This window comes from Gadus macrocephalus, chromosome 9 (genome assembly GCF_031168955.1).
Source record: "Gadus macrocephalus chromosome 9, ASM3116895v1".
NCBI classification, from domain to species: Eukaryota; Metazoa; Chordata; class Actinopteri; order Gadiformes; family Gadidae; genus Gadus; species Gadus macrocephalus.
The window spans coordinates 1,743,202-1,770,646 of NC_082390.1; the positions used below are offsets into that span (position 1 = coordinate 1,743,202).

Sequence of the window (27,445 nt, forward strand, 5' to 3'; positions counted from 1 at the left end):
TAGTCTGACACACACACACACACACACACACACACACACACACACACACACACACACACACACACACACACACACACACACACACACACACACACACCCAGAGCCACGGACACAGACATACAATTGTCAGTCACAAAGTTCATGTCCAAGAGGAGGCATGCAGCATTATAGCACGTACATCCACGACAAATGCAAAAGAGCAGATGAAATGGAGGTCAAACAGAAGTCATGAAGCGGAGGTGCGTCTATGACGAACATCGAGGCCGTTTTCACAAGAAACAGCAACATTTGAGTCATTATTAGGTGCTGGGAAATGCATTCAACAGATAATTGCTCACACATTCCTATTCAAGCAGTAACATGGCATGGTTTGAATGCGGCACTGGTGAGAAATGTCTCAGTCAAGAAGTTTATTTTTAAAAGAGAGTATTCACAGCCAACAGGAGACTTCACTAATGGAGGATCACAAGAAGGAAACAAGAGCAAATCTTAAGTTACATCCACTGGCCTAGTGAACTAGTGTTCCCCATAAAACCCCAACTGTAAGTGACAATCTACAGTACAGATGAGAGCCGGGAAACGGAAAACGTTATTTTTCAGGTCACCGTGCTCGTAAATCTGGCATGGTCAACAAACACTAAACACGCTGCACGGAACAAGTACAGCCAACGCTCACATTGTAAAGTATCGGGAGCTTTCATTCGCGTATAACACACACACACACACACACACACACACACACACACACACACACACACACTCCAGCGCATTGATGACTAACTGAGTGGGCAGCATGGGGGGGTTGTCGGGGGAAACGTGTCCAGACGGATCAATAGGTTCATTCACAGCCCCCGGCCAGCTCGATAAGGCCAGGAGTGTAAAGACCTTGGCTCCGGGGCGCGGGGCTGTGGCCATCGCGCCGCCGCGTAGCCCAACGCCAGCCGTTCATTCAGCTCCGGTCGGCGGGCAGAAAGGCAGCACCACGCAGAGTGTGGGCTAGACCTCTCCACGCACGCCCTACGCATCCTCCAGCTTCTGGCATAACCTTCTCCTTCATGTGGAGGGCTGGACCCACCCACCGACGGCACCTTCTGGGGTCTCAGTATGGGGGGGGGGGTCTACTGCAGCATGCGAGAGACTCAGCCCTGGCCAGGGCTGAGAAGGCGGTGTACAGGGTTTACAGTGCTCGCCCACAGGAGGGATATAGAAGATACTAGGATATCAATGTGCCGGCATCATCAGCTGATCGTGGCTCATCGCAGGCACCGCCAGGCCTACGCGGCGTCGGCATGAGGGTCAGATACCATCGTCATAAAAGTGCGATACATGTTTAGGTTAGGCTCTGTCGGTCTGACGGGGGCAGAATGGAGGACTTCACTATAAATAAGCACTGAGGCAACGGGCATTAACAGATATGTTTCCATCCCTGCAGTCTCACCATAGCCGAGCTCCGCTGTCCTCCGGTCCCTGGCCTGCCTGCATGACTCACATCCTTTCCATCTACCCACTGCTTTCTCCGTCCTAACCCAATCATTTCATCTCCTTTCTTCGTCGCTCCCTCTCCTCCTTTGTCCTTTCTGAAAGGTTGCCCGCGATGGGAGAGGGAAAAGGTGGACCCCCCCCCCCACCTCCGTAAAGAAGAGATCCCGAAGAGTCTTTAAATAGCCGCACAACGCACGACAGCTACACGCCGGCAGTTATGAGGTCATGCGTCATTGTCCGGGGCGTGGCGCAAGCGCATGTTGAACCGGCCCCGTGCTCCGAGCGTACGGCTCCGTTTAGGCCCATACGGTGCAGTGTTTCAGCGTCTGTATGCACATCTGTGTGTGTGTACGTGTCTGTGCGTGCGTCACGGTGCAGCGGGGGCTGTGGGATGTGCAGGACTGCGAGGCTCAGATGGAGTTACACCTCTCTCTCTCACACACACGCATGCAAAGGCAGGCGCACACACAAACATAGGAATAGCCCCATCGCAGTTTAAGCAGCAGCCAAGCTTTCAAACAATGGAGAGAAGGGTTTTTAATGCCAAGACCTTGTACCTTGTTGTGACCAGCTCTCTCTCTCTCTCTCTCTCTCTCTCTCTCTCTGCACACACACACACACACACACACACACACACAACCTGCTGCACACATGCGAGAAACACACCTGGCATTTTGTGGTGATTCTTGGTCAGTAAGAGGAAACGCTCCGGCTAAAGGTGGGGCTATAATGAAAGCAGGGAGTGCCTGATAAGACATAAAGTTGTTGCTGCCGTCTGCCATTCTTTTGAAAAGCCCTGGGCCATAGTATCGGTAAACCATGACCCTCATCGACCGCTGTTCAATCGGGGTCTGCCACTGATGAGCACCGGCCCTGGGCTATGGAAACTGTGCTCTGCATCAGAGGGCGGGTCAGAACTGCTCCTCCCCAACTTCATCTCCATGCGGCTGTGGTTCGAATTCACGTGCAAAAGCTGGCCAGAAAAGTTGGAAGTAATGCACATTCGATGCACACACTTATACTTGTATAATATCCACATAGCCATATTTAAATCCTATAGCTTCATGTATTGTCCCTGATCATCATTACATAAAATACACATTAGAAGTGGTAAGGCCACCATATTCAAGCATGGCAAGTATGCATACAAGTGTGGATATGTTGTGCTGCACATTTACTATAATCTGCTGAAAACAATGTGATTCATACGGACAGCAGATCAGCAGAATTGTGAGTGTAGGGAAGGTTCTGAGCCTGTGTCGTTGTTTGCATTGCTGCTCCCAACTAAGATAGTCAATGAAAATGGGTGATTGTCGAATTTAAATTTGGATAGATAGGAACCAGAAGTAGCTTCATGGCTGATGTATTTAGTCATGTGTTCATTGTGTTACCGGACAACAAGAACTGTGTACGGGGAAACAGGAACCTTGGTACAGAGTTAATCTTCATTAATTCCCTCTGTAGTTATAAATATGATGCACACACAAAACGAATGCATATGAAAGGTTATGGTCACACACCCTTGTATGCTAAAAATAATACGGTGTCCGTTTTGGGCCCAACAATCTCCTGTTGACACCCTAAAAGGCAGGTTTTATCTGTCCTCAATCAAAAAATACAGAGGTGCTTTTTTTGGAACAGAGGTTTCTGGTTCTGATTGCTGGCTGGGCTTTTGGCCCCGACATTTGCCGGAGTAACAGTAGAAGGGCCACGTACGTAACAGAGGAGGTGGAACTCGATGGGGGGAACACAAGGCCCAGTGGGACCTTCCGATAGAGAATAGCCCTAGCAGTTCAAAGGCTGCAGTGTTCAGGCCCCTTCGTGTTCCTCCAGCAGTGGGGCCGGGGAGGCCTGCACCATAAATCGTTATAAAATCGCGGTCTCGATTCACACCTCTGTGGATTTAATTATTACATTTAAATTAATATATTTTCAATTTTTTTTATTTTTTTTAAACCCTTCATTTACAGGTGTGTGGAGTTGGTTCATTAGTTATAAAAGGACAGTAATTAAAGACAATCTGCTGCTATACGTACAAAATAAACCATTCCGTTTTTGATACTGCACTTTAATCAATTATAAAGGGCCATATGAAACACAACGTGCTAGAGGAGCCAAAAAAATATGTTTGGCACTGCAATTTTTTTTTGGTCATGGTTCATGTGTGCTTTAAAAATTACATTTTGTGAGAAAAAAAATCGTGGCAGAGAATCGTGGTATAAATTCTAAGCTAAAATATCGTGATTCATGTTTTTCCCCGAATCGTGCAGGCCTAGGACCAAGGTGGGCTCTTGTGATAATGTGCACTGTGCTGATGCGTACGCTACTGATGAGTGTTTGTATGGTGATGATGTGCACGTGCACAGTGTTAACGTGCACGGTGCTGATGTGCATGGCAATAATGTGAACGTTGCTGATGTGCACGTGCACGATGCTCATGTGCGTGTGCATGGCGATAATATGCACGTTGCTGATGTGCGCGTGTGCAGAGAGGTTTCAGTGTGATCACTGATTCCTGTAGGGCTCTGTTGCACTCCAACAGAACTGCTCTCACACTTAAGTATAATAACAATATAATGAAACCAGAAAGCGTGTGTGCAAGCAACATTTCTGGGGCATCGATGTAAGCACAAATGCAGTTTTCAGCCTGCATTTTGTATCTATCCCATCGTCATGGTTTCATAATACTGTTGCTTCTGCTCTACACTAACAAATAAGCAAGAAACGTTCTATTATTAAGTCACGTTTGTTACTTTATCCCATTTTTTCTTCCCTCTCAAGCCATTCGTGAGCCAGGGCCACCTACAGTATTGTTGCCCGGCTCGTTTCACTCTTCTGTAGCAGAACATGATTTTGCGATCAGTATTGTTTTACAATATTTCTGGGAGGCACCTATGACATACATTACATGTTTTTTTATAATATTAATGCAGTGGCGCTGATAATCCAGCGGAGGCGCTGCGCCATTGCTGGATGCAAAAAACGAAAATGGCTAAAGCAGTTGGTTCACTTTGTATAAAACATCAATGATATTAGGCATTAAAGTCACTACATGTCACATTTCAACTAGCTCTTACCTCAAAATGACCAGGGCATAGATGGAGTAAATCCAGATCATAGTGATTTGAATAATGTTATCAATAAAATCCAATTCTATAATTCACGTTACCGATACATTAGAAAAAAATGCTGGCCAGTAATTTACCTCGCTCTTTGTTTAGAAAAATCCTGCTCTCAACACGCCCAAAGCCCCGCCCACTGCTGCCAGCCAGCCAATCAGATTACGCTAGTTGGGCTGACAGTTGCACAGCAAGTTAACAGTGGCCAGAACACTGATACCGAGATTTGAATTCAGAAAGTCTCCTGCCTACTAACAAGGAGGGGATCCACCCCCCACATGCGACTTCCCGGTTAGCGTTTATTTGCATCGCTGAATTATAATTTATCTCAGGTGTGCATGAAGTTAAAACATCCTCAACGTTCTTTACATCGAAACAAACAATGTTCTGGTGGCGGAGGTGAACTCTCGCCACTCCTTCCCTCTCTAAAATGTGTACACTGTCCCCACTCCTGTCTAGCTAGGAGATCATTAACTCCATTCACCAATGCTTTGCCACATCGACGCTAAGCTAATATTTAGCCAATGATACGGACTCACCAAGTACTAACTACCCTCGAGATAACAGCAGATAGGGCCGCTCAATAGCGCAAAACCACTACTGCCCTATAGTAACCTTGGACTACCGGCGGTGGACAGAAACAAGCCCAGAGTTGGATACGGTTACCGTGTGTGAGGACTTGTTTTCTTATTAATCATTAGACCACATGAGAGCAGAGGCCCACAGTGGGAAGAGGCTCCAGCACAGCAACATGAGGACATGCTGAAACCTGTACACTGTTAGTTCGCTCAACTGGTCGGGCTGGTGCACGCAGTCCCCAAGCATCCTAGGAGGCGGCCTCACAACAACGCCTGGTTAGCAAATATTAGCCGAGGAAAGTGTGGCTTTGTTTTTTGTTTTCAAAAAAGAAATTGGAGAAGGTGTATATTGAATTTATATTGGCATAATTGAATAAATAAAGACCCAATTCACTGTCTGAAGTTCTGAAGCTAAATTAGGTCCATGTCACTTCATTAATCCAATTCTGTCTAGGGCTGAGCCTCAAATTTGATTATTCATATATTTGTAACATTCATTAGGTAGGTATTCTAATCTCAATTCAGTATTGCAATGATTTGTTTTAGTTTTTTAAGTACAAAATGTAAACGCAAAAATATAAATGTCTTTGCATATTTTGCAAATGAAGGTAGAAAGCTAGGATACATTTTAGGGATCGACCGATATATCGGTCGGCCGATATTATCGGCCGATATTCGCGGTTTTTACGTGTATCGTATCGGCCGATACGTGGCTGATTTTCGCCGATATTTTTTTTTTTATTTTTATTTTTTTTTACTTGTTCTACCTCACCTGTTTTTAATATTTGTTAAATATTGTTCATCTACTTGTTCTTACTTGTTCTACTTCACCTGTTTTTACTATTTGTTAAGTATTGTTTTTTTTTAATTGAAGTTCAATAAATGTTCTAATAATAAAAATACTAATAATAATAATAATCGGCTCAAGAAAATCGGTATCGGCGTATCGGCTAAGGCTGATGAAAAAATATCGGTATCGCATCGGCCCTAAAAAATCGGTATCGGTCGATCCCTAATACATTTCGTCCAAATATCCCGGTGAAAAAAAATTCATGGCACTAGAGACGCTTCACGTCAACATTCGAGTTGAGCAAACGGCAGTAATCATCAGAGTGGCCAAATATTGGATGACTAGGCTAGTTGATGAGTTTTTCAGAAGGATATTCAAACATTATTTGAATATTCAAGTAGCACCACGATTGCTGTGGTCCAGTTTGAGGACACACAAGCCAATAACCCCCCAAGCTGTCGGGTCTTGTATTTAGCAGCTATTTCAATGTTCAAACAAGACCAAAACACACCAAGCTCTACCTTCCAACAACAAGGTGTTAAGCATTGTGTTAACATGAATAAAGCAGGTTGCAATGTGTTTCTTTTGATGGCGATCCGTGGCCCACAATAGTGTGTTCTATTTATCACCGGGTAAATAGCACTAGTCCACGCGTGAAATTTATTCAAAACGTCGCACAATGTTCAAACCACCTTGGCTTTTGATAGTTGGAAGTAGGCCTACTCTCATACATTAGAAACCGTTTGTTCTGAAATGGTAAGGGGGGGGGGGGGGCAAGAAAAATAAATATTTCATACTTCTTCATTCACGTGTGGTTGTTTGGCTACCTGTATTTACTTTGCATCTCAGGACAGAACCGAGTTAGGCTTAAACCCAGCCCACCACGCAGACAGGTGGGCTGTTACTGTGGCAAAAGCAGACACGCACCCGGCCAATATGAGAGTGGATGCTGGTTGATAGCATGTCAGGAAAATTAACAGAGCGGAAACCGTCACAACCCATCCCCCCCACAGAGTGCACGGTGGTGTGTGTGCACGCAGCGTGCACGTGACTGCTGTAATGGCCTGTTATTAATTCACATCAGGACCAAGGCAGACTGTCTACCACACACACACACACACACACACACACACACACACACACACACACACACACACACACACACACACACACACACACACACACACACACACACACACACACACACACACACAGAAATCTCAATGTCAGACAACGTGCGCTGTAAAGCCACCGGCCAATTAAAACGCTGCATCTCCTTTACCATGCTAGTGTGTGGCTGTCTTACACACTCATCGGAAGGACCTGTGTGTGTGGGCGTGTGGATGCAGGGTTCTGATGCTCTGACGTTCGGTTCTTGGAGGCTTATCCCCAGCGGTTTCCCCCGTATAGGTCTGGCTCATACCCTGGACTGTAAATAGCCTGCCCATGTCCGAAATGCCCTTCATGTTCGGCCCTGTAATTACCACGACCGAACCGCCCATTTCAAAGTACGCTCTAAAGCACCCCACGTCTAGAAACATGTAGTGGAGTCATTTCAGGGGAGACAGCCAGGCAGGTATCTCTCACTGTCCCTGAAGCGTGAGATGAAAGCAGGTCTACTGTAGCCACTAATTAAGAGGGCTAATTCTGGCTACAGTACGGCAGGGGAGATGGAGGGGACGCTTGTTTGATCTTATGTCTGGTTGTACTTTGAGGAGGAATAAGGAAACGCCCTGAAACCAGGGCTGGGTCAAAATGGAAACCCTACCGTGGTTACGATGGCCCTCGTTTTGTGGCACACTCCTTTTTCCACATTAAGTGCATCCCTCTCCCTCTGTGTTCCTGTTCAGCCACCATGAACATTGACCCCAGCACTCTCCCTGCACCACCACTCTACAAAAAAATATCCCTCAGCCAAAGAGACTACCCCAAGATGACGTCCTAAACTGTTTCCCATACACTGTACTCATCTGACCCTGTCACACCCTGAGGTGAGGTTCATTGAATATCTCAAAAAGCACTTTCATGTATGAATTCAAACATTCGGTCCTCAGTTTATCTCAGTTTATCATACCAAAACATAGCTGCTATCGGTAAATACTTGTTATTTGTAAACTATTGACGATTGCATAGTGCTCCTGTTCAAGATCGACCGGTACACAAACAAACAACCCGTCCCGCACACGGTACAACTTGTTCTAAGTATACAGGGCCTTCACGTGCACACGCGTCCAAGCCCTCTCCTAACCTTGACCATGAAATGCTTCCCATTAGTATCTCTATGATACTATGATGAGCGGTGATGACAGCCGTGATGAGTGATGGCATTGGCAGGCCACAAGCAGTGATGTCAGAAGTGACTCCTGACACCCGGGTACCCGTCTTCCTCCCTCTTCCCTTGACCCCCCCCCTTCAATAATAAGGACCTCATAATGATTATATCTATAAACATTGGCCACTGGTCTGTGTGTTTAGTTCATGGGTTCCAACAACACGTTGACTACGGGGTCATGATGAGGTTTAGATGGCAATCTAACCTTCACCCAATGATCACAAAGGCCGGGTCAGGGATAAACACCCAAGTTATCATTAAACCTAAGGTAACAAGAGAGGTAGGTGAACACAGACATTTCTTTTACAGCACTGCATTGTATTTGTACAAGGACATCCGTGGAGCCAATAGGAAGAGTAAGTAAAAGAACGCAAACACATAAACAATGCCCAGGACCTGATAAAACCTAAGATGAGCAGGCCTTTTCACCTCTTACTGGGCATTAGAATAATAAAATGGAGCCAAAATATCTGTGTTGGCTGTAACACAATGGACTTAATACGGGTAAAAGTGCGTGAGTGAATAAAAAGAAGCACGCAAATAAAGGTGAGGAAAATACCCTTTTAAGGGCTGTATTCTCCAAACTATCCTCAGCTGCTCTTTCAACACCTTGACCTCGTTGTTTAAGAGCACCTTTGAATAAAGTTGAAAATGTTGTTCTTAAATGGAATTCTTTCCAGAGAGAAAAGAAAAAGATTGATCAGGGCCTTAATACGGCACCGCAATGGTTTGAATGCCGTTGCTCGGCCATCATATCTTAAACTTCGCATTAAGGGTATGTCAAAATAAAATATATATGCCAATATGGTTCAAAGCATGCTGAATTATAGACAAGGACTATGCAAATGTAGGTCTTTTTGATGTCTCTGCAAAAACCAAGTTACGTAATGGCAAGGCACCTATTGTAGAGCAGGAATGAGGTTAATAATAACACAGACAGATTGAGAGTGACCAAACGAGAGAATGACTGTGAGAGACACTAATGGGACTCTCTGGCTGTGACTGAGTGAATGGGGATGAACTGATGAAGGTTATTATGGTGGTCTGAAAGGTTACAAACTGTACAGGCTGTGAATGTCAGGAATACAGCTAACGAGAAGCAATTTGATTAATTTTGTCCCCAGTGGTTTTTTTCCATTTTAGTTAGTCTCTGTGCAACAAGTGTATTGCTCATCTCTCAAAATCTCTCAACAGCTTTCCCTACAGACCTACAGTCTCTGCTCAACAGCCAGCTGTGGTTTTCTTGTCAAACAATATAGTCAAACAGCATTTCGTAGAATATTCGCGGCTTTAGGCTGTAGTCCACAATTCCACCAGGCAAATCCTTCAAATGTGCATCATAATAATGTAATGAAAAATAATTACAACAATTATTACAATAATGGCCCGCGGTAATAAAGCGTACTTGACGTTCTCGTCAAATGTTATGGATGGTTTTGGCATATCGTCCACTCAACTTCCTTCTGAAACCTAGTTACTGAATTGGCGTTTAAATTGTGACAATTATACCATAATGAACCATAATGAATCCAATAGACTTATTTTATAACAAGAAAAAGGAATAAACAATGTAAAATTAGCTTACTCTGCTGAGTTTAACTCTCAGGTTGGTTAACAATAACAAGAGAATTTTGTATTTACCATATCCGTTAATATTAGTATAGCTACCGTTCAAAGTAAACATATGACCTCACCCTAGTCAAACAAGTTTAATTAATGCATGGCACTCATTCCTGGGCCCCGCCCTTAAAGTCAACATGAAATTGAAACTAGCTTTCTCTATCATCGTTTTTTCTATCAAACAACAGCTTTGACTGCGCCCAGGCCTTGTCCGGCCCCAACATCCTGTTTAACTTTGAAATGTGTCATGTTCATGCTGAAAGCATGCCATTTCACTCTGCCTTTAAAAATAAGAACTGAGAGTGGACCAGACCTCCCAATGACCTGCACACCGCTTGGTAGTACTCCAGCAGACATCGCCAGCTCACCACTGTCAATCAAGCCAACCACTGACTAAAATAGACGCAAGACCTGGAAAATGCATTTACCGTGATAACATTTTCCGATGCAATTAAACTATTTCAGCCGAGTGGATGGATGCATCTAACGTTCATTGAATCCCTGCAAAGTTCTTTGTTATTCATGGGGGGCATAACATATTTCTGACTTTTTTCTTTCTTGTACTCTATTATACTTTCATCTTCACTAGGGGATAAAACAAATATAAATAAATAGGACCAAATCACGAACACTACGAAGTGTTGGCACTGAATTATTTTAATTGCCTTCCGTGCCAGGACACAAACTTCAGTATGATTCTTAGTTACAGAAGGTTGTGTCAGTTACATTCTTTTTTTTACTTTTCACAGTCTCCTTCATAGTCAAATTGTAAGAATAATACCGGCATGTGTGATTATGGATACATTTTTTAATCAACCAGCATAGATCGAAAACAGTGTTAGCAAAGCAAACTACCACCCACAGATCTTTTAACCATCAAAAATAGAAGCCGAGCATGTCTGTAACCGCGGGAATGGCTTCGTGATTGTGATTAGGTCGTTTGGATTGTCTCTAATCGACATGGATCAGAGCTGGGTCATCTGACGAGGAGTGGAACCTCAGTCCATTGTCTTAAAGAGGTCATTTGATAGATGCATCACAGGCCAACTCGAAGGATCGAATGCATGTAATGCAATCGGGCTGACCCAGCCACCTCTGCTCCTCTTCACTTGCTTTCACTGATGTTATCAAATGCTTGTTTTCTTGCCCCACGTTTAGAGACCATTAAAAATGTATGGTCAAACAAGCCATGTGGTCGTCTGGTTACCCAGAAGCCCATTAAGTTCCCTGTTGAACGGAGTAAGGGTGGCACTCGGGGCTCGCTTATGCCTTCCCTTAAATAAATTAAGGCGTAATTTGGTTAATGAAATGTGGGGATGTTTTTGCATCATGATCAAATCTAACATGTGTGTATACAGCATAATATATGTTGGTTTTTGTTTCCCATTCACACTGCAGAAAAACCAACACCAAAATAATCACATTTTGAATGGACATGATGACCCAACTGAGTATGCCTTAATAACACGCTTAGGTCCATGAATGTGAAACCTCGTCATATTTTTAGTCACTCTTCTGCTGCTTTCCTAGAAGAACCCATCTGATTGGTTGAGGGAGCTAAATGGAAAAAGAGATCCCAGATCAAACAGGTAGAAGCATGTGATTGCTCAACAACTACTAGATACACAATGAATATACATGAATCAGGGCTTTGCTCCCTCAGTATCCAGCTCATTAAATAACACTTTCCAGGGCTCATCAAAGAGGGCCACCGTGCGTCGTAACATCTCCCTCAATGGAGCTGCATAATAGTTTGCATAGGAGGAGCCGCTGAACCCCACTGGCAACAAATAGGTTGTTAATTTGTTAATTAATCTTGATTTATTCCTCTGGATGGCGCTTTACAATGTCCTGAAAAAGGAAACATCTTGAATGACTGATTTCCTTATTATATTCAATTAGCATTTTTTTGCTAAAAATAAACCAAATAATGCGCTGGCTTCTCTTGAGTTACAGAATTGATTATATTAATATATTACTTGTTTTAAAACCTTTGTATAGCCTTGCCTCCAATTAATAATAATATATACTATATTATTAAGGGGCTTTTAATTTTTTTTTTTAATTACTTGGTTAGATTCCTGTATTTATTGACTGAAAGTATTGCAATATCAAAAAATAGGTTTCCTATACATCGATGATGGTGTGATAACTCTTAAAATCGTATAAAATCTGATGCGTTTCCCTTTTCAGGGTGACGAAGCTTCTGTCAATCCGATGATCTTAGGCAACACAACAGGTCATATTTAGGTTAGAGGTCGTGTTTTCCATCCATGGTTTACCTTAATGTCCCTTTTGATGGCTAGAGTTGAGTTTCAAAGCACTCCAGGCTGTTCATGAAGGAGTTGGGGAGTGTGTGTGTGGTTGCCGTTATTGCCAGAGCTTTCCAAAAGATTGCAGTCTCCAAACCAATGGAACAAACTTTTTGAGAATTGTTAAGAACATGTTGTTGTGTGTGAGGTTAAGATTACGATTGTGTACTTGCAAGAATGTCCAAACAATTTTCCGGGAAACTATGACATGAAAATTAGTTTTTCATGTGCCACCAAAAAAAATTCAGGCCTGGATGGCTGGAATGTACATTCAATACATAATTGCAACAAATAAAAAAGCCAATATTTTCAACATTCAAGCTATGCTTAATATAAACAATCAATACGCCCCTAGTGGCAACAATGGGACCAAGAAAGACAAAGCCAGGCTGAATTAAGAGCTGGCCTTGATGTGGACAGCACGAAGCCAGCTCCCTTCTGCTGACTCAGAGAGTGTAAAGTGGAATAGCAGAACGTGTCACAGTAAATGGACACTGTGTTTACTCTATTGAACATATTTATTGAGACTCTGAAGAACGACCATTCACACAGACTCCATGATAATCTCGCAGGTACATGGCCGTGAAGCTAAACTCACATCTACGTTAAGGTCACTTAACAAATTAAAGTCAGAGATGTGTGTGTGTGTGTGCCTGTTTTAGAGATAAAACAACTACAAGAATAGCACTTGGTTGAGTCATTAGTTGGGATATAGGGGATTGAGCAGTGGAGCCGAGGATCTGTGTAGTTTTCTGTTTAGACATTTGGCATCGTGTTCAACAGAAAGTCACAAGAACACTTTGAAAATTGTGCATTCAACTGAGCAAAGACAACCTGATGCCTAATCCAATCCCTTCAGTGCGAAATATTTATTATCAGAGGAATCAACCGAGGCTTTCAGTCTGTGAAGTATCGAAATCCAACCATCTGACAACCAAAATGCACAAATGCATAAATTGTTGGTTTAGGTAGTTCCATTTGGGCATTCTAAATAAAGAAAATAAAGGAAGAGGCAAAATGCAAAAGGAGTCATGGCTGGTACAAGAATCAGTTATTTTTGCATTTTCCGATTATAATGACGTTAAATTGGTATGAGCCCCTTGAAGGCATGATCGGAGCGTCCCGAGATCCCAGCTGAACGGTTGTAATTCCTCCAGGCCACGCAAAAGATGCTCGCTGAAAGAACCGTTAAACCGTTTCAAAGCGGAACCCCAGGTTCATCCACTTAATCCCAACAAGCAGCTGTGCTTAACATCTGGCCGTCTCCAAGGCGGTTTCTACAACAACAAAAACAGCACTAATGTGGTTCGAGTACAGAAATACACGGAAAATGGACAGGAAGCGAGAGCAAGAGAGCAAGAGTGAAAAAAAAAAGGTGGAGCCTACTCGTTAGAACATTACTTTTCTCGCAGAAAGAGAATGTCCCTTCTGGCAAAAGACCTGTTCTGGGACTTTGCCCATCTCCCATTATCCTGCAGCCAGCTGTCCCTAGAAAACCCAAGGCGCTGGCTCTGTTTAAACTCAAATACATTTTGACACACCCTGTAAGCTGCACATCTCCGCTCTGTCAGAGCCATTCAGGGCTCCCACGTAGGCCCATTCTGCCTCCTGCTATCCAAACACACTGAATCACCCGCTAGGAGAGAGGAGTACAGGCGTGGGTAGTCCTCACCTAACCAACGTCTGTGGTCCCCAGGAAGAGCGGAGGATACGCATTTAAAAATAAACCAACTGGAGGTACATGTTTAGTCAATGAACTACCAGTGGAGACATGCCCTATTTGTCTTCCGCCTGCTTTCTTTGCTAAATGAGGCCATCCCTTTTTTCTATCTTGGGGTGTCGGTTACGAGGCCCAAGGATCTGAAGGAGCGTTTGCTAAATAACACTCAATATGGTGGTCTGCCAGGGTGCTGAAGTCCTGCAGTTTGTTTTGACACAATAAATGAACCTTCCTGATATCATCAGAGATTACCAAATGTGCAAAGTAGAGCACTTCTGCCAAGGCCAGCTACAAGAAGGCCCACTTCAGTACCAGATATAAAATGGCCTTTTCCAATAGGCATCTTCCAAGGAACTAACATTTCAGGGGGAAGCTAGTCAAAGTAGACCTCAGAGATTCTGAAGCAGCCATTGGAAATGTCATAGCGTTAACCATTTTATTTGCGTGTCGAAAAGATAATCAAGCCCATGCAAAGTGCAATATATACAGCTAATTCCCAATAGTACTGCTTGAAAGTCATCAATAAAAGTCGTTCTTGTAGGACAGCACCGCCAATTTACATCAAGGCATAAAATTGTTTGCATTAGGTAGCGGTCCTAGTATCTAATTAAATGTATGCTGCGATCAGTGCGATGCCTACCAGGTGAATGACTGCAGCTCTCCATGCGAGTGTCAACATAGCAGTCCGGGATAAATGGTCGCTCTGTGTTTTTAGTCATGCAGCTAGAACAGAGGGGGACAGGTGAGAGCTCAACTTACCTTTCACCTGAGCCACGGTAGGCACAGCATCCAGAAGCCTCCGTCGAAGCTGCCCGTCTCACCTGGAGAGAGAGAGATTCACGTTTACTCGTACAGAATACAATACGATGATCCAAATTAATCAACATACCACAGGATAATGGTATCTCTGATATATTGGCAATGTGTTTGTAAGATAATTCCATCCCTGCAAATTCCCTCCTTGTCCAATGTCAATAAGCCATGAGAAAAAATAAATACTTTGGAAGTCTGACGATAAATTAATTACCTTGCCGAACAATCAAAAACCCATCACAATAACCAACGCTCCAAACAACCGTTCTTGGCAGCGAGCCCCTCGGCTATATAGATAGACACAGACTCCTGGGTGTCTGCCCCTCCCCTCGCTAGTCACACCACCAGGGACCGCGGCGAGGAGGGGGGGCCGCCGTCTGGCTACTGTCGTCAGGGAACCCCACCGAGGGGCTGCTGCCCTCCCCCTGGAACCCCACCGAGGGGCTGCTGCCCTCCCCCTGGAGCCACACCGAGAGGCTGTTTACGTGGCCTCACACGCGCGCCCTCTCCACCCCAGCACCAGTCCGCTGATCCCAAAGAGGACCGCTGCCACAGACCCACGAGGGCTCCTCAACCGCACTTTGTTCCGACACCAGAGAGTATAGTAGTCTACGCCCAGAGAGCAGTGTTTTCAGTCAATACCTTTATGGTTTAGAATGTCACCTTGGGCAACTCGCGGCTGCACGCACACACACACACACACACACACACACACACACACACACACACACACAGTTGTGTTAAGTCACTTTTTCTTGTGCGCTAAAGACCAGTGTCAAATTTCCTTCATATGACACACTAAGGAAGAGTTAAACAGAACTAGGGTGTGGTTAAACATAGGAGGGATCAGACGCTATTGATATTTAGGATTTGCTAAACCTGTGTAGCCAAGTATGCCTAATTGCATAAACGCTTAGCGCTTGGGATCATTATCGTTCATGTTTTGTGTTGTCAATCACAGAATTAAGTTAACTAAGTAGGTTTGATGTTGTTGAGTAGAAACAAGCAGCATGCTGTGTCTTCTGAACCTTTACTAGCGTTTCCATGACACAATGCTATGTGTCAACATAAAGTAGCCTGAGAAGCTTGTCCAAACACCAGTCAAGGAGGAAGTGTTCAGACAAGAGCAGTGACAAGGCTTGAAGCAGGGAATAAGTCTCTTCCTTTAAATCCCACCGCAGTCCCGAGGAGAAAGGCCTAGAGTACATCTAACCTAAATAAGAAGTGAACTGAAAGAGAATCCCTGATCTGACAGTCCTTAGAAGCGGGCAGAGAATCAGATAGAGTGAGGGATCAGGCATGAAACAGAACCAAAAGAGATTATTAAAACGTTAAAGGGAAAGAAGAAATACAATACAGTCAATTAAGCATCAGCAAAGTCTTTAAGCAGGTCTGATCAGGAGACATTTTTTGGAGTGGGAGAATGGGCCAGCATGCAAACAGGTCTAAAGGTCTAAAACGTAATAATTGACCAAAATGTAATAAAGCAGTGTTTCCCTCAAATGAGGCTACGATCCTGGCTGACTGCAGGTCCAGCAATTTGAGAGCCCATTAGGAAATGAAGGGCTGGTCAATGAAGATCATTGTAGTCATGGGACTAGGAACACACTACGTCATATTCTGGGTCAACATGTCTTACCATATTATTAGCCTAGATATTAGCTTCAAAATGAACATACATTGAAGCTGCTGTAGTTTTGATTTGAGATTCGAGAGTTATAAAGAATGAGCAGAAAAAATAAATAAGAAAAAATAAATAAAAAATAATTCAGGATTTTGAAACTAAACAGCACAAGAAAGTCTGCTCATTCTCTGATCCCTACATTGCTCTGCCATTGAGGAGTGGTGCCATCCCTCGCCCCAGATTGACACGGCAAAATGGATTTCCCGACCCAATAAGGGAAGAATGCACTGACGTTTTGTTGAAATGTCTTCTCATTAACAATTAGTAGTCATATCATGAATATTTTCCCTTTCTCATGAAAGAAATGAAATTCCTGTTTCTTAAGTCTCTATTTCCTATTTCGTTCAGCTATGATGCATATAAAAAAACTGTCTTTGATCATTTGAGTTGTCTCTTGGCTGTCCATATTATGATTGGGTTATTCAAATTTTAGGGCTAAACCAGATTTTTCTGTTTATGATGAAGTGAATAGCAACAGTATTGTCAACATTCGCATGTTTACTTTGTTGTTAACAGTTGTACCGCTAAAGTTACAGGAGGATTATTCATTTGCTGTGTGTTCAGCCCCCACCCCTTTTTTATTTTTATTTTTTCCAAGCAGTTGTTAATGCACTTTTTTGTTGTGAGCATGCAGAATATATGCACGTGAATTTCTTTCAGCAGTCAGTTTAAGGCTGATTTTAGGGATGGCTCAAAGAAGGCCAAATAAAAATATTTTGTTTTACTCATTTATTTAAAGTTATATTTTTCTTATATTCTTGCTATAAGGTCTGCTGGAATGTTAGAAAATGTTCAGTATTAAATAAATCTTTTTAAATTGCGGATTTGTAATTGATTTTTTTTATTGAAAAGCAAGACAAAAAAGTTTATAAGGGAAATTAAGCAAAATGAATGAAAAACAGCAAAAGCCACATTCAGTATTCGGTTTCGGCTTTCAGCCAACTGTTTCAGTATATTCGGTTTCGGCCTAGAATTTTCATTTCGATGCATCCCTACTAATTAATGAGGAAGATTGAGGTCCACAGCTGAATCAACCTAGGCAAAATGAGAGAACTTATCCAAGCCACAAATAACCAGATACTAAAACAGCTCAACGCAGACAGAGCAGAGGCGACCGACATTGCCCTGATTACGGTTCTCCTTTGACTTCTGAAGGAACACAGGCCTTTAAAGTCAAGTATCTCATCAGCCATCTCCTCCACCTCCATGTTCCACATCCCCATCGACGATCTTTAAAAACCCTTGGCTTGATGGAATCACTTTAGCAGCTCCCAGGGGGGGGTAGCACGTAGCATCGTTCAAGTTGGTTGCCAGCAATAGACATTCGAAAGGAGGTTTATGCAATAGGCAGTGGGGTTTGTCTTATTTTTCTAACCCCAACCCTTGAACATGATTTGTAAAAAAAAAAAAATAGGCTTGTTCAGCTTGGTCAGGTACTACTAGCAGCAATTTATGAAATACTAGTTATAAAGTCGCCACATGTTAAGTTTGTTTCATCATCTTCACATCATAAAGCAGATGTCGCTGCATATTTGACTTTGAGCGGACTACACTCAGAATCACTGATGAGAAGTGTACCTATGCCGTAGGTATTTACTCAAAGGTAACATTCCCCTTCACGTCTCATTTATTTGACTAAGGTAGAATTGGATAAGAAAGAAAATATTTGACAAGCCAGTTCTGAGGAAAAACGGATCATCTGGTTTCATTCCAAGGCCATCAACCAACAGAGAAGCTGCACTAAAGTCTGTGACTAAATGTGAGCAAACAACAAATAACATAAGATGTTAATTAAAAAAAAAAACGGTTATTTTTGTTTTGGGTAACATCTACAATGCCTAGAGAGTGTATTTTCCAATGACCTGTGGATGCAATCTGAGCCCATTATCCAGCTTACAAACCAAGAAGAAGACATGGGAGCAGGCATGGTATTGCATAATATAAAACATACCTTTGATGTACCTGTACACCTGTGTCAATAGGCTAGCCTACTAATGGGCCATGTGCCAGCATAATAATGCATGCTAGCTACCGTGCTAAGAAAAAGCTAGCAGACCTATGCCATTGTGCCCTTTAAATTCAGGAGAATTTGGGAATTTTCCTGAATTTGTAAAATGCAGAATTTTCGTAACACTAACTAACCTGTTGACTGTTTGGAATTTATGAAATAAACATAAACTGGAAAACTGGTTTGCTTGAATTATCGTCTGCCTGTCAAAGTACATCTGAGAGTCATCAGGGTTTGGAAATACGCCCACAAAAGGGATTCTGGAGATTAACTTCCCAATCAGCAAACCAACCCATTTGTGTTATGGCTATGGCTGATGGTGGATATGGCCAAAATCTATCGGACCTCAAACTTTTTTGGGGTCTACAATAATTATTACGATTGCAGTCCAATAATCTGTTAACAATAGAAAGGCCATATAACTAACTATCCTTCAACTGCCAAGAATGCAAATTTGATTGTAACAGACGTTGAAACATGCAGATTCTGACTCTCAGTATGTTGCACAGGGTAATACACGGTGAGAGGGAAGAACAGGTTTGTTCTATTCTGTCTAACGGTGTATAAGAGACAGGTCTCAAAGCGAGGCAGCAGCACTTCTCTCTACAGAGCCACCATTTGGTCCATATTTTTACACAATGGTCAAATAAGAAAGCATTGAGCCCAAAAATTGTCGAACTATAAGGCAACCAAACAGGATAGGAATGGCTCCAACTAGCTCTGAAACAGTAAAAAGCAGGTAAAAAATAAACAAGTGTACAAAATAAAGAGTACACATTGAGATTTGGACCATGTATTAATTGTTGTAATTACTTGCTTCCCTAGCCTGCAGGTCATCAGTCAATAACGTAGCCTGTTTCATTGTCCTTGAAATTATTTTGCTGAATCAGTGACCGATACTGTAAATATACGCATCATTAACCTCTCAAAACGTATAATTAAATAAGTTTGAGAAATTTAGCAGGTGACACATGCATTATAATTCATTTAAAATGTACAATTGGAAGTCAAGCAAAGCATCAAATTCTCTTCTCCAGCAGTTTCCTCAACATTTAATTTCTTCTAGCAACCCAAGGGGGAAAATGCAAACTCCAAACTGAAAGGTGCCAGCTTGAATCCTTTAAACCTGCTGCTCATTGTGAGAAAGTACCTCTTGTACCACTAAAGAAGTCCTGACCGAGAACACATTGCTGTCATAAGAGTGCGTTACCACATGACCAGAGCACCAGGCCAGTTCACAAGGCCGCTTAAACACACACACACACACACACACACACACACACACACACACACACACACACACACACACACACACACACACACACACACACACACACACACACACACACACACACACACACACACACACACACACACACACACAAAATAAGCAACCACAGGAGAGAATATAAACTGCAAACAGCGATAGCAATACTTATGAAAAGTGTTATCAGAATACATCAACAAATAACGACAAAGTTCTATACGTTATATTTCTGTTTGCACAGACAGTAGTCAGGTGCCATGTCCCTGTGAATGTGTGATGTAGAAACTGTCACCACACTGCAACCTGAGGTTTTGATGTGAGCTAGCTGTCAAAGGGGACCACACCCTTCCACAAACATTAACACCACACACTAGACGGCAGTGGTCAAAACACTACCGGAATATTTTAATGTTTGAATATCCAAAAATGAACAATTATTAATTCAGTCATCCCATATTCGTCCATTCTGATGATGGCTGCCATTACCTCAACTAAAGCATTGACGTGTTCTCTAGATATAACGTTAAGTGTCCTTAGATATAAGATTTAATCACTGGGATATTCTGACGAAATGTCACCTAGCCTTCTTCCCACAGTCACTGAACATGAAGTTAAAAACAATATTTTTGTATTTACATTTATTCGTAAAGACAGTGTTGAATTGAAATTCGGATTCCTTCCTACCGAAAAAATATCTGGATATTTGAATATTCGGGCTCAGACTTTAACACAACCTCCACCAACACCACTACACAGCCTTTTTAAGAAATGAAGAAAACATGACAAGGGAAGTGCTTAGTAACTACTTAGCCTTGATTAAATCGATGTTTGTCGCGGCACCATAATTATCAGGCAGGGCCTAATAATAGTCTAATGATACACTGTTACATCCAACAATTTGAAACCCTACAATACACTGGTTTCAATGGTGGCCTTGTGGGGATAAAATCGAATGGTGAAGCAATAGAGATTCACAGTCTACCAGAGCTCAAGAATTTTTCCATTTTGCCTCGACTGAATTAACTGATTTTTACAAGGCAATCTCAAAGCTTCTTTGTCTAAATAGCATTAGCAGCACATTCAGGTTTCAGAGATAAAACTCGTATATGATATATTCGATGATATGTACCGGTACTGTGTTTATTACTAAACACTCAAAACAAAAAGGCCATGGGTGAAATTGGTCCCACCTACACAAGTGGCAGTCCCTTTGTTAGGTTTGAAGTGAGAGTGAGAGTGGGATATCTATTGCATAGGCAAAAGTGTAAAATGTTTTTCTTCGAACTGTTGCAGCATAACACTGTGGGTCTACCACCCCAGAGGGGTTCTATAAATACACAATGGCTATATGGACACCTGGCTCAGAGAAACGTGACAGGGGTCAGAGGTGAGAGGTCAGAGAGAAAGACAAGCTGACTTACTAACAGGCCTACAGACCGACGTACATCACCCTCTGTGTGAAGTAGAAACAAACAGGCTGCATTTCATCTGGGGGAAGCCTAGGTACAATAACAGAAGGTTCTGGTCGGTTGGTCAATTTGCACTAGTTCGACCAAATTCTCAAACAACTTCATAAAAAATGCTGACATGGTTTAATAGACTATAACCCTTATAAGACAGGTGGTCAAAAACCCTGAGTTTTCACACTTTGAACTCGCCAAAGTAAAGGATGCCTGCTAGTCTACCGACTGAACATTAACTCGCCTACAAACTTTACATTTTCTACACGTGTGTCCGAATTGGTTTAAATAGGATAACAAAAAAGTGTGTTTCCATTCTTTCATGTTTAACGCCTCATAGGTTTGGAGTATGACCATGTCCGACGTGGCACCTTGGCACGTAGCACAGCCTCATCTATTGGGACCCATTATAAAAACCACAGAGCCCAACCTGGGATCAACCCTTCCGACGTGCCGTCTTTCTACCACGCCGCACCTCCCGGCCTCTGCTCTGCACTCCATGGCTCATCTGGTGTGACCCGCTTCACGTTGAAGCGGGTCACACCAGCTTCAACGGTACCGAACCTGACTCGGACCATGAGTGGATCGATTCAGTAAATCCAGACAAAACATGCAACATGTTTTTAATTTGCTTTTTTTTCTCCTATCGACCAATAGATTGGTCGTAGGGTTGGTAGAATTACAGCAGACCACGTTTTCTTTGGTTGACGACAGTCCTACATAATATAGCATTTTAAAAATGACAATACAAATATCAAAAAAGCCTAAAACATAAATGAGGTGGATATAAGGACCAATCTGATTCAGGTACTCTGTATTCCTTTGACTTATTAACCATACCAGTCGCATTAACTCAGAGAAGGAAAATATAATACAATTATATTAATACCATTGGGTATCTCCAAAAACTATATTTTGTCTCTCATCCCTGAGCACTGCACTCTGTGCCAGTAGGAGAGTGTTGTCTGAGGTCAGAGAGAGAAAGAGACAAAGACAGCATCCTACCCAGTAGCCTGAGGAGCACAGCCGCGGCAGCACTGAGCCATATATCAAAGCCCTGGAGAGAGACACTCCCTTAGTGAAGATCACAGTCTGTCCTACTGCCGTGCTGCTACTATACTGTCATTTCAGGAAACACATAACCAGTCATAAAGCTGGTTCAAGGAGGATAAGGGAAATTGATTTTACACATTTGTACTCCTGTGTCAGGAGGACGAGCCCTTAAACATTACGTCTTATAGACGAGTTTATATGGAAGGTTTTTGCAGGGCATCACTTTCTGATATGCATGCGTTTATTAGAAATACCTGTGGCCTCGCAGAAGAGATTCACCAATACAAACGCCGTAATCCCAGATCTTGACATTCATGTTCAACGTGACCTTGATCACAATGCTTGTCATATAATAATCACGTATTCTGCATTAGAAATCATCAGACATGCTTTTAGTATCAGATTCTGCATTCAGACTGTTCAACAGAAGACACCTGTTGGTCACTTGCTGGTAAAGTAAATTATAGTCCTCTATAATCTTGGACTTTCCACATTCACTAAGACACTTATTCCTTCCATGAAAAGCCACAAGTCTACTTGATAGGCTTAAGGGCCAATGCTATTAAATGGCATGGTCAGATATGTGCAATTTAAAGGCCAAAGCTTTGTATTGGATTAGAGTGCCACAGCAGGCACTGGGTCAATACTAAACCGTCTTATAACAATGACCTTAAGACATGAATGCATTTATCAGACATTACAATAGTCCATATGAAAGATGGTAAATAGGTCTATAAACATAACTTTGAATGCAATCATTTCCAAAAACAAACAAGATTGTATCATCAGTCATGGTTATATATAAGTACACCATTTCATAATGAAGTTGGTCCAACCTGACTAGTACATTTCGACTAATGAATCGCCTCATGAAGATACCTACAAGGGATTGGGATTGTTCATTAAACAAATAGGTTTTCAACTGTAGCTAAGTAATGTACGTGTTAAAAGAAGTACAAGTAAGCGTGCTTATCATCAACCACTGCTGGTTGTTCATAAGAGGTTACACCCAGAATTAGGATACAGCTGTTGCACATATAACTTGGCCTATACTGCGTGATTATGCAGGTTATAGTGGTTGAATATTTATTACAACCACCCACCACATTAGAGTTCAAGTGTCATCAACACATAACTGCTATGACAATACAATAAACTGCATTCAAATCGCATAACCAATGTTTTTTCAGAGCTTAGTACGGATTATTACGTGGTAACTGTTTGTAAACCTATACTCACTGTAATACGTTTGTGGCAAGTCTCATCCATCCTACCTAGCATTCCAAGATTGCTAAAGCCGTATACCAAGCTTTACCAGACACGATCCGTACTTTCCTGTGCCATGGAACCTTTATGTTGAAATTCGTTAATATGCTAACAAGTGACAGGCAATGAAACACCGCATGGGGCATCCGTTCCGCTAACTTGCTAACGTCGTTCCAAGGCGTTCTCATCTCACGAAGGAACGCCTGGAAGGGGATGCTCCAAACTAGCGTTACTGGCGAGAAAGAGGGCGGGACCTTCATCTAAATCGGCGACTGAGCGGGAGGGACTTTCAATAGAGGATATCCGTTTTTGTTGCAAGTTTAGGATATTGCCCCGTCAAATATATCGTTAAAACCCCAAAAATATTTTCCTTTCTTTTTTTGTTATTCATTTTCATGTTATAATTATTCTTGCTCCAAATACTGTTCACTGGCGTACTTGGCTCATCGAAGTATGAGACGGGAAATTGCGTTGCAGTGGACCGGGATAACGCTACAATTCAGCATCCTCTCTCAGCCTACTAACTTGCTATCGTGGAAGACTTTAGCTTGTCAGGTACTAGCGACCCCAGTGACCACATAACGAGTAAGGTAGATCAATTATCTTTTCATAAAAACTGGGCTGAAAATAGAGATGTCTGTATGTTGTTTATTTGTCAAATTCAGCAATGGGCTAGACCTCACAAAAGAAGAAATTACATAATGCTATTTAGACGTTGCTAACCGACGTAAGCTAGCACGTAGTTTTAGCACAAAAGCAACTAACGGTAATATTCACTCAAAATAGCTATTCTGTTTTCCCCATGTCGCCGATTAACAATCATATCAATAACATAACACAGACTTACTTTTTGTCGTGATCGGTCGTGCACATGAAGCTGTTTAAGACCTATTTTCCACGTAGCAATCCAGATCCGCTACTCTCTACGACAGCTTCGTTGCCGTGGCTCTCTGGATACTGGATAGCTCGACTGGCAGCCAGTCGGCAGAGGAGTCGACCAGTCAACGTACGGTGTGATGCAGACGTCTGGACGGAGGAGCAGTCAAGTTGGAATGGGTTCCTAGAGGTTTTGGCGCCTCCAGTGTCAACAGTTTGTCACAACTGTTTGAGGTTTACTACATAATCACCATCTACTCTTTTAATTCCTACTTAATGGGGCTCGCAATTCTTCTAAAAGCCCTATAAATCATAGGGCCCGCCCTTCCCATTCATTCAATGATCTTCAGTTTCAACTGACATCAATCCTCGGACGCTGTCAACAAATAATAATATATAAACATTATTGGCCTGTATGCCAATACACACAACAAAGTAATCAATTATGTGAATATTGTTGCCTGGTCATTTGATTAACCACCCTCTGTTTTATCAGTGTTTGAAGCTATATAATATTTTCTTATGTGCAATGTGGAATATACGTTCAAAGCTATTATATTAATGCATCATTGTGACTGGCAGGCCAGCAGAATTCATTATTACTGCAAAAAAAAATATTTGAAGCAGCATCTGTCTGTCTGTTCCTGGCAAATTAGGCCTTTTTAAAACTGCAGCATGTCTTCTTCTCAACTGTTAGGTCTAAGATTCAGAAATGACTTCTATTATTTATTTATTCTTTGAGGGTGCACTTATCTGTCCATAACAGTCAGACTGGTTGAATAATGCAGAAGGGTTCCACATTGCTCCTGCAGAAAGCCATCTATTCCTGACACAGTTGTATTCCTGTCTTCGATCCCCCATTTTCTTGATGGAAATTAAACACTTTTTAAATCATGGTTTTGTTACCCGGGTCATGGGGTTTAAGACACACGCAGCCATTTGGTGTGAGTTATAAATTAGTTTTTCCATCACAATGATTTGCATGTTTTTTGCAATTACTGATAAATCTTAAACCATCCATAATCTATTTCACGTAAAATAAAAGATATAATAAGCGTTGGTAAAAATTATATAGAAAGTGTGTAGTGAGTGCAATAGCATATGGAATAATTTTTTCTACGACAAATGGTGATGCATCACAAAAAAATGATTGCTTTATTACGGGTTAAATTGTCCCTAAACATAATTCAGCAGATTGAAATAGTAAATAACTCAACTTTGGTTTTCCATTGCTCAATGGATCTTCCAAAACATAACTAGCACATTATCCAACATTGTACAACAACACACAAATAGGCCTTAAAGCGTCAGCAATGGCTGACGCTTACAGCCCGACCGCCTCATGGAAAACCCTGTTCTTTAGGAGCTGAAAATAGAAGTTTGGGATCCTCCTGGGGGTTTCATTCCTGCAGCATTCGCACGAATGGATACAGTAGATAAGATACGCAGCAGGAAGTGACATTACGTCATTATTCTCTTACGAATGTATGTACAGTACAGAGCAAAGGGGACTAACATAATGCGGAAAGGACCCCTTGGTCCCAAATACAGTAGGCTTGACATATGTAGACTCTGTATGGCTGCATTGCTTCAGTACCTGAGTTGTGTTTTAAGACCAACCATAAAGACAAGGGCGATGTCAAAATATTGTAACTACATTTCCAATAAATCAACCAAAAGGGACCTGGGCTTTCTCTTCCACTCACAAGCATTTTAAATGACATTTAGACGCTTAACCTTTGATGCCATGTTGTTTCATTTAGTCAGCGTCCTCCCTCTTCCTCAGAATATCTTAATCGGCGTGGAAAATAAGGCACCTATTATACACATTGGTCTATTTCTATGGGTTCGCTATCCTTGTGAGGGGGAGAAAAAGTCACATATTTTTGAGTGCACACAAATTTAGCCCAGCTATAGTCCTTCAAGGTATAGTAAAGTAGTTAATATTTTCATAAATGATCTCTTTCAACACTTTCATTACAAAATATTGACACGTCATATATAAAAAAGGTTGTACAGTAGCAGAAATGCATCCAGTGCAAGCTCAGCAAATAACATTAAAATACACAAATACGTTATCATTTTCAAGGGAGATTACGTTTTCTACTAAAAATGATAAAAGTGTGCCACCTATTGGTTGTAGGAGGGTAGAAAGTGCAAAAAATAGTGAATGTGACTTTCTATAGCAAGCCAAAGTTCCTGGTTATTATCATTGTGGTAATATCAGTAATATTCACATTCAAGGTCTAAATCTAAGCTATAAAACATGAAAATAAAACAAACAAACCGATACATCTTCCACAAAATATTACTAGACGAAACATAAAGATAAAAAATATATAAAAAGCATAAAAGACCTATCCGAAATAAAAAGATAACCATATCATATCATCATAATAAAATCAACATGTACAGTGTTTTCATCGACAACAGACAAATTACATTAAAACAATTATACAAAAAGCTGCATATAAAAATAAATTAAAATGTCTATCTTAGAAGAGTGCAGAAGAGTGAGAACCGCTTCCAAGATCTATGCATTGTGGTATTTATTTGGTAAAATTTTCCTTGGTTCTATATTTTCATAAAGGCACATAGCATCAGTGTTTTGGTAGATCAGGTCCACATTTGTTCCAGTTCTGGATCTGATGATGTCCAATGCACACTGGTTCAAGAATACATACTGATCCTGTGGCATCAATGAACACTGAATCAGTCAACAATAACGCTTCTATTAAAGGAGACATTGAGTCAAATGTGTCTTGTTTTGCAGCGACCTACCTCTGTTTGTACCATTAGCGTTCTGTGCATTCGCAAGTCATGGATGGTGCCGTACACATCAACCATACTCTCCCTCTCAATCTGGAAGATCAGCCTGTCGATGGCGATGAAGGTGCCCGTGCGACCAACACCGGCACTGGGAGAACAGACAGAAAGTCAAAGTGACAGTCTTGAGCATACTTTTTGGTAACGCATTCCTGGCATTTATAGTTGTCATTTTGCCATAGCGATGCGGTGGATTGAGCAGAGCGTTGTTCCATACGCTCTGCTCACGGAGCTCCCCA

General features: G+C 42.0%; 2 protein-coding genes and 1 long non-coding RNA gene across 11 annotated transcripts in view; 1 reads left to right on the plus strand and 2 right to left on the minus strand.

The window, feature by feature from the left end:
- Positions 1–24,504, minus strand: part of osbpl5 (oxysterol binding protein-like 5) — a 42,216-nt gene extending 17,712 nt beyond the window's left edge. The window contains exons 1-2 of one of the 2 annotated variants that reach the window (XM_060060156.1): positions 24,352–24,504; positions 14,713–14,774 (exon numbers count right to left, since the gene is read on the minus strand). The gene's annotated coding sequence lies outside the window, so the exon portion shown is untranslated. Of the gene's footprint in view, positions 1–14,712; positions 14,775–14,980; positions 15,057–24,351 lie in introns of those variants that run through there. The other variant, XM_060060157.1, reaches the window with a different exon arrangement.
- LOC132464006 (uncharacterized) lies at positions 23,777–26,241 on the plus strand. The gene is made up of 2 exons (XR_009527170.1): positions 23,777–24,094; positions 24,437–26,241. It is a non-coding gene; the product is annotated as an uncharacterized LOC132464006 (long non-coding RNA).
- The window catches only part of ptprjb.1 (protein tyrosine phosphatase receptor type Jb, tandem duplicate 1), a 35,499-nt gene continuing 33,563 nt past the window's right edge, over positions 25,510–27,445 (minus strand). For all 8 annotated transcript variants that reach the window (XM_060060149.1, XM_060060150.1, XM_060060148.1 and 5 more), the window contains 2 exons: positions 27,162–27,297; positions 25,510–27,069 (listed from right to left, as the gene is read on the minus strand). In XM_060060149.1, the coding sequence (XP_059916132.1) occupies positions 26,914–27,069; positions 27,162–27,297 (292 nt within the window). In that variant the 3' untranslated portion in view covers positions 25,510–26,913. The remainder of the gene's footprint in view (positions 27,070–27,161; positions 27,298–27,445) is intronic.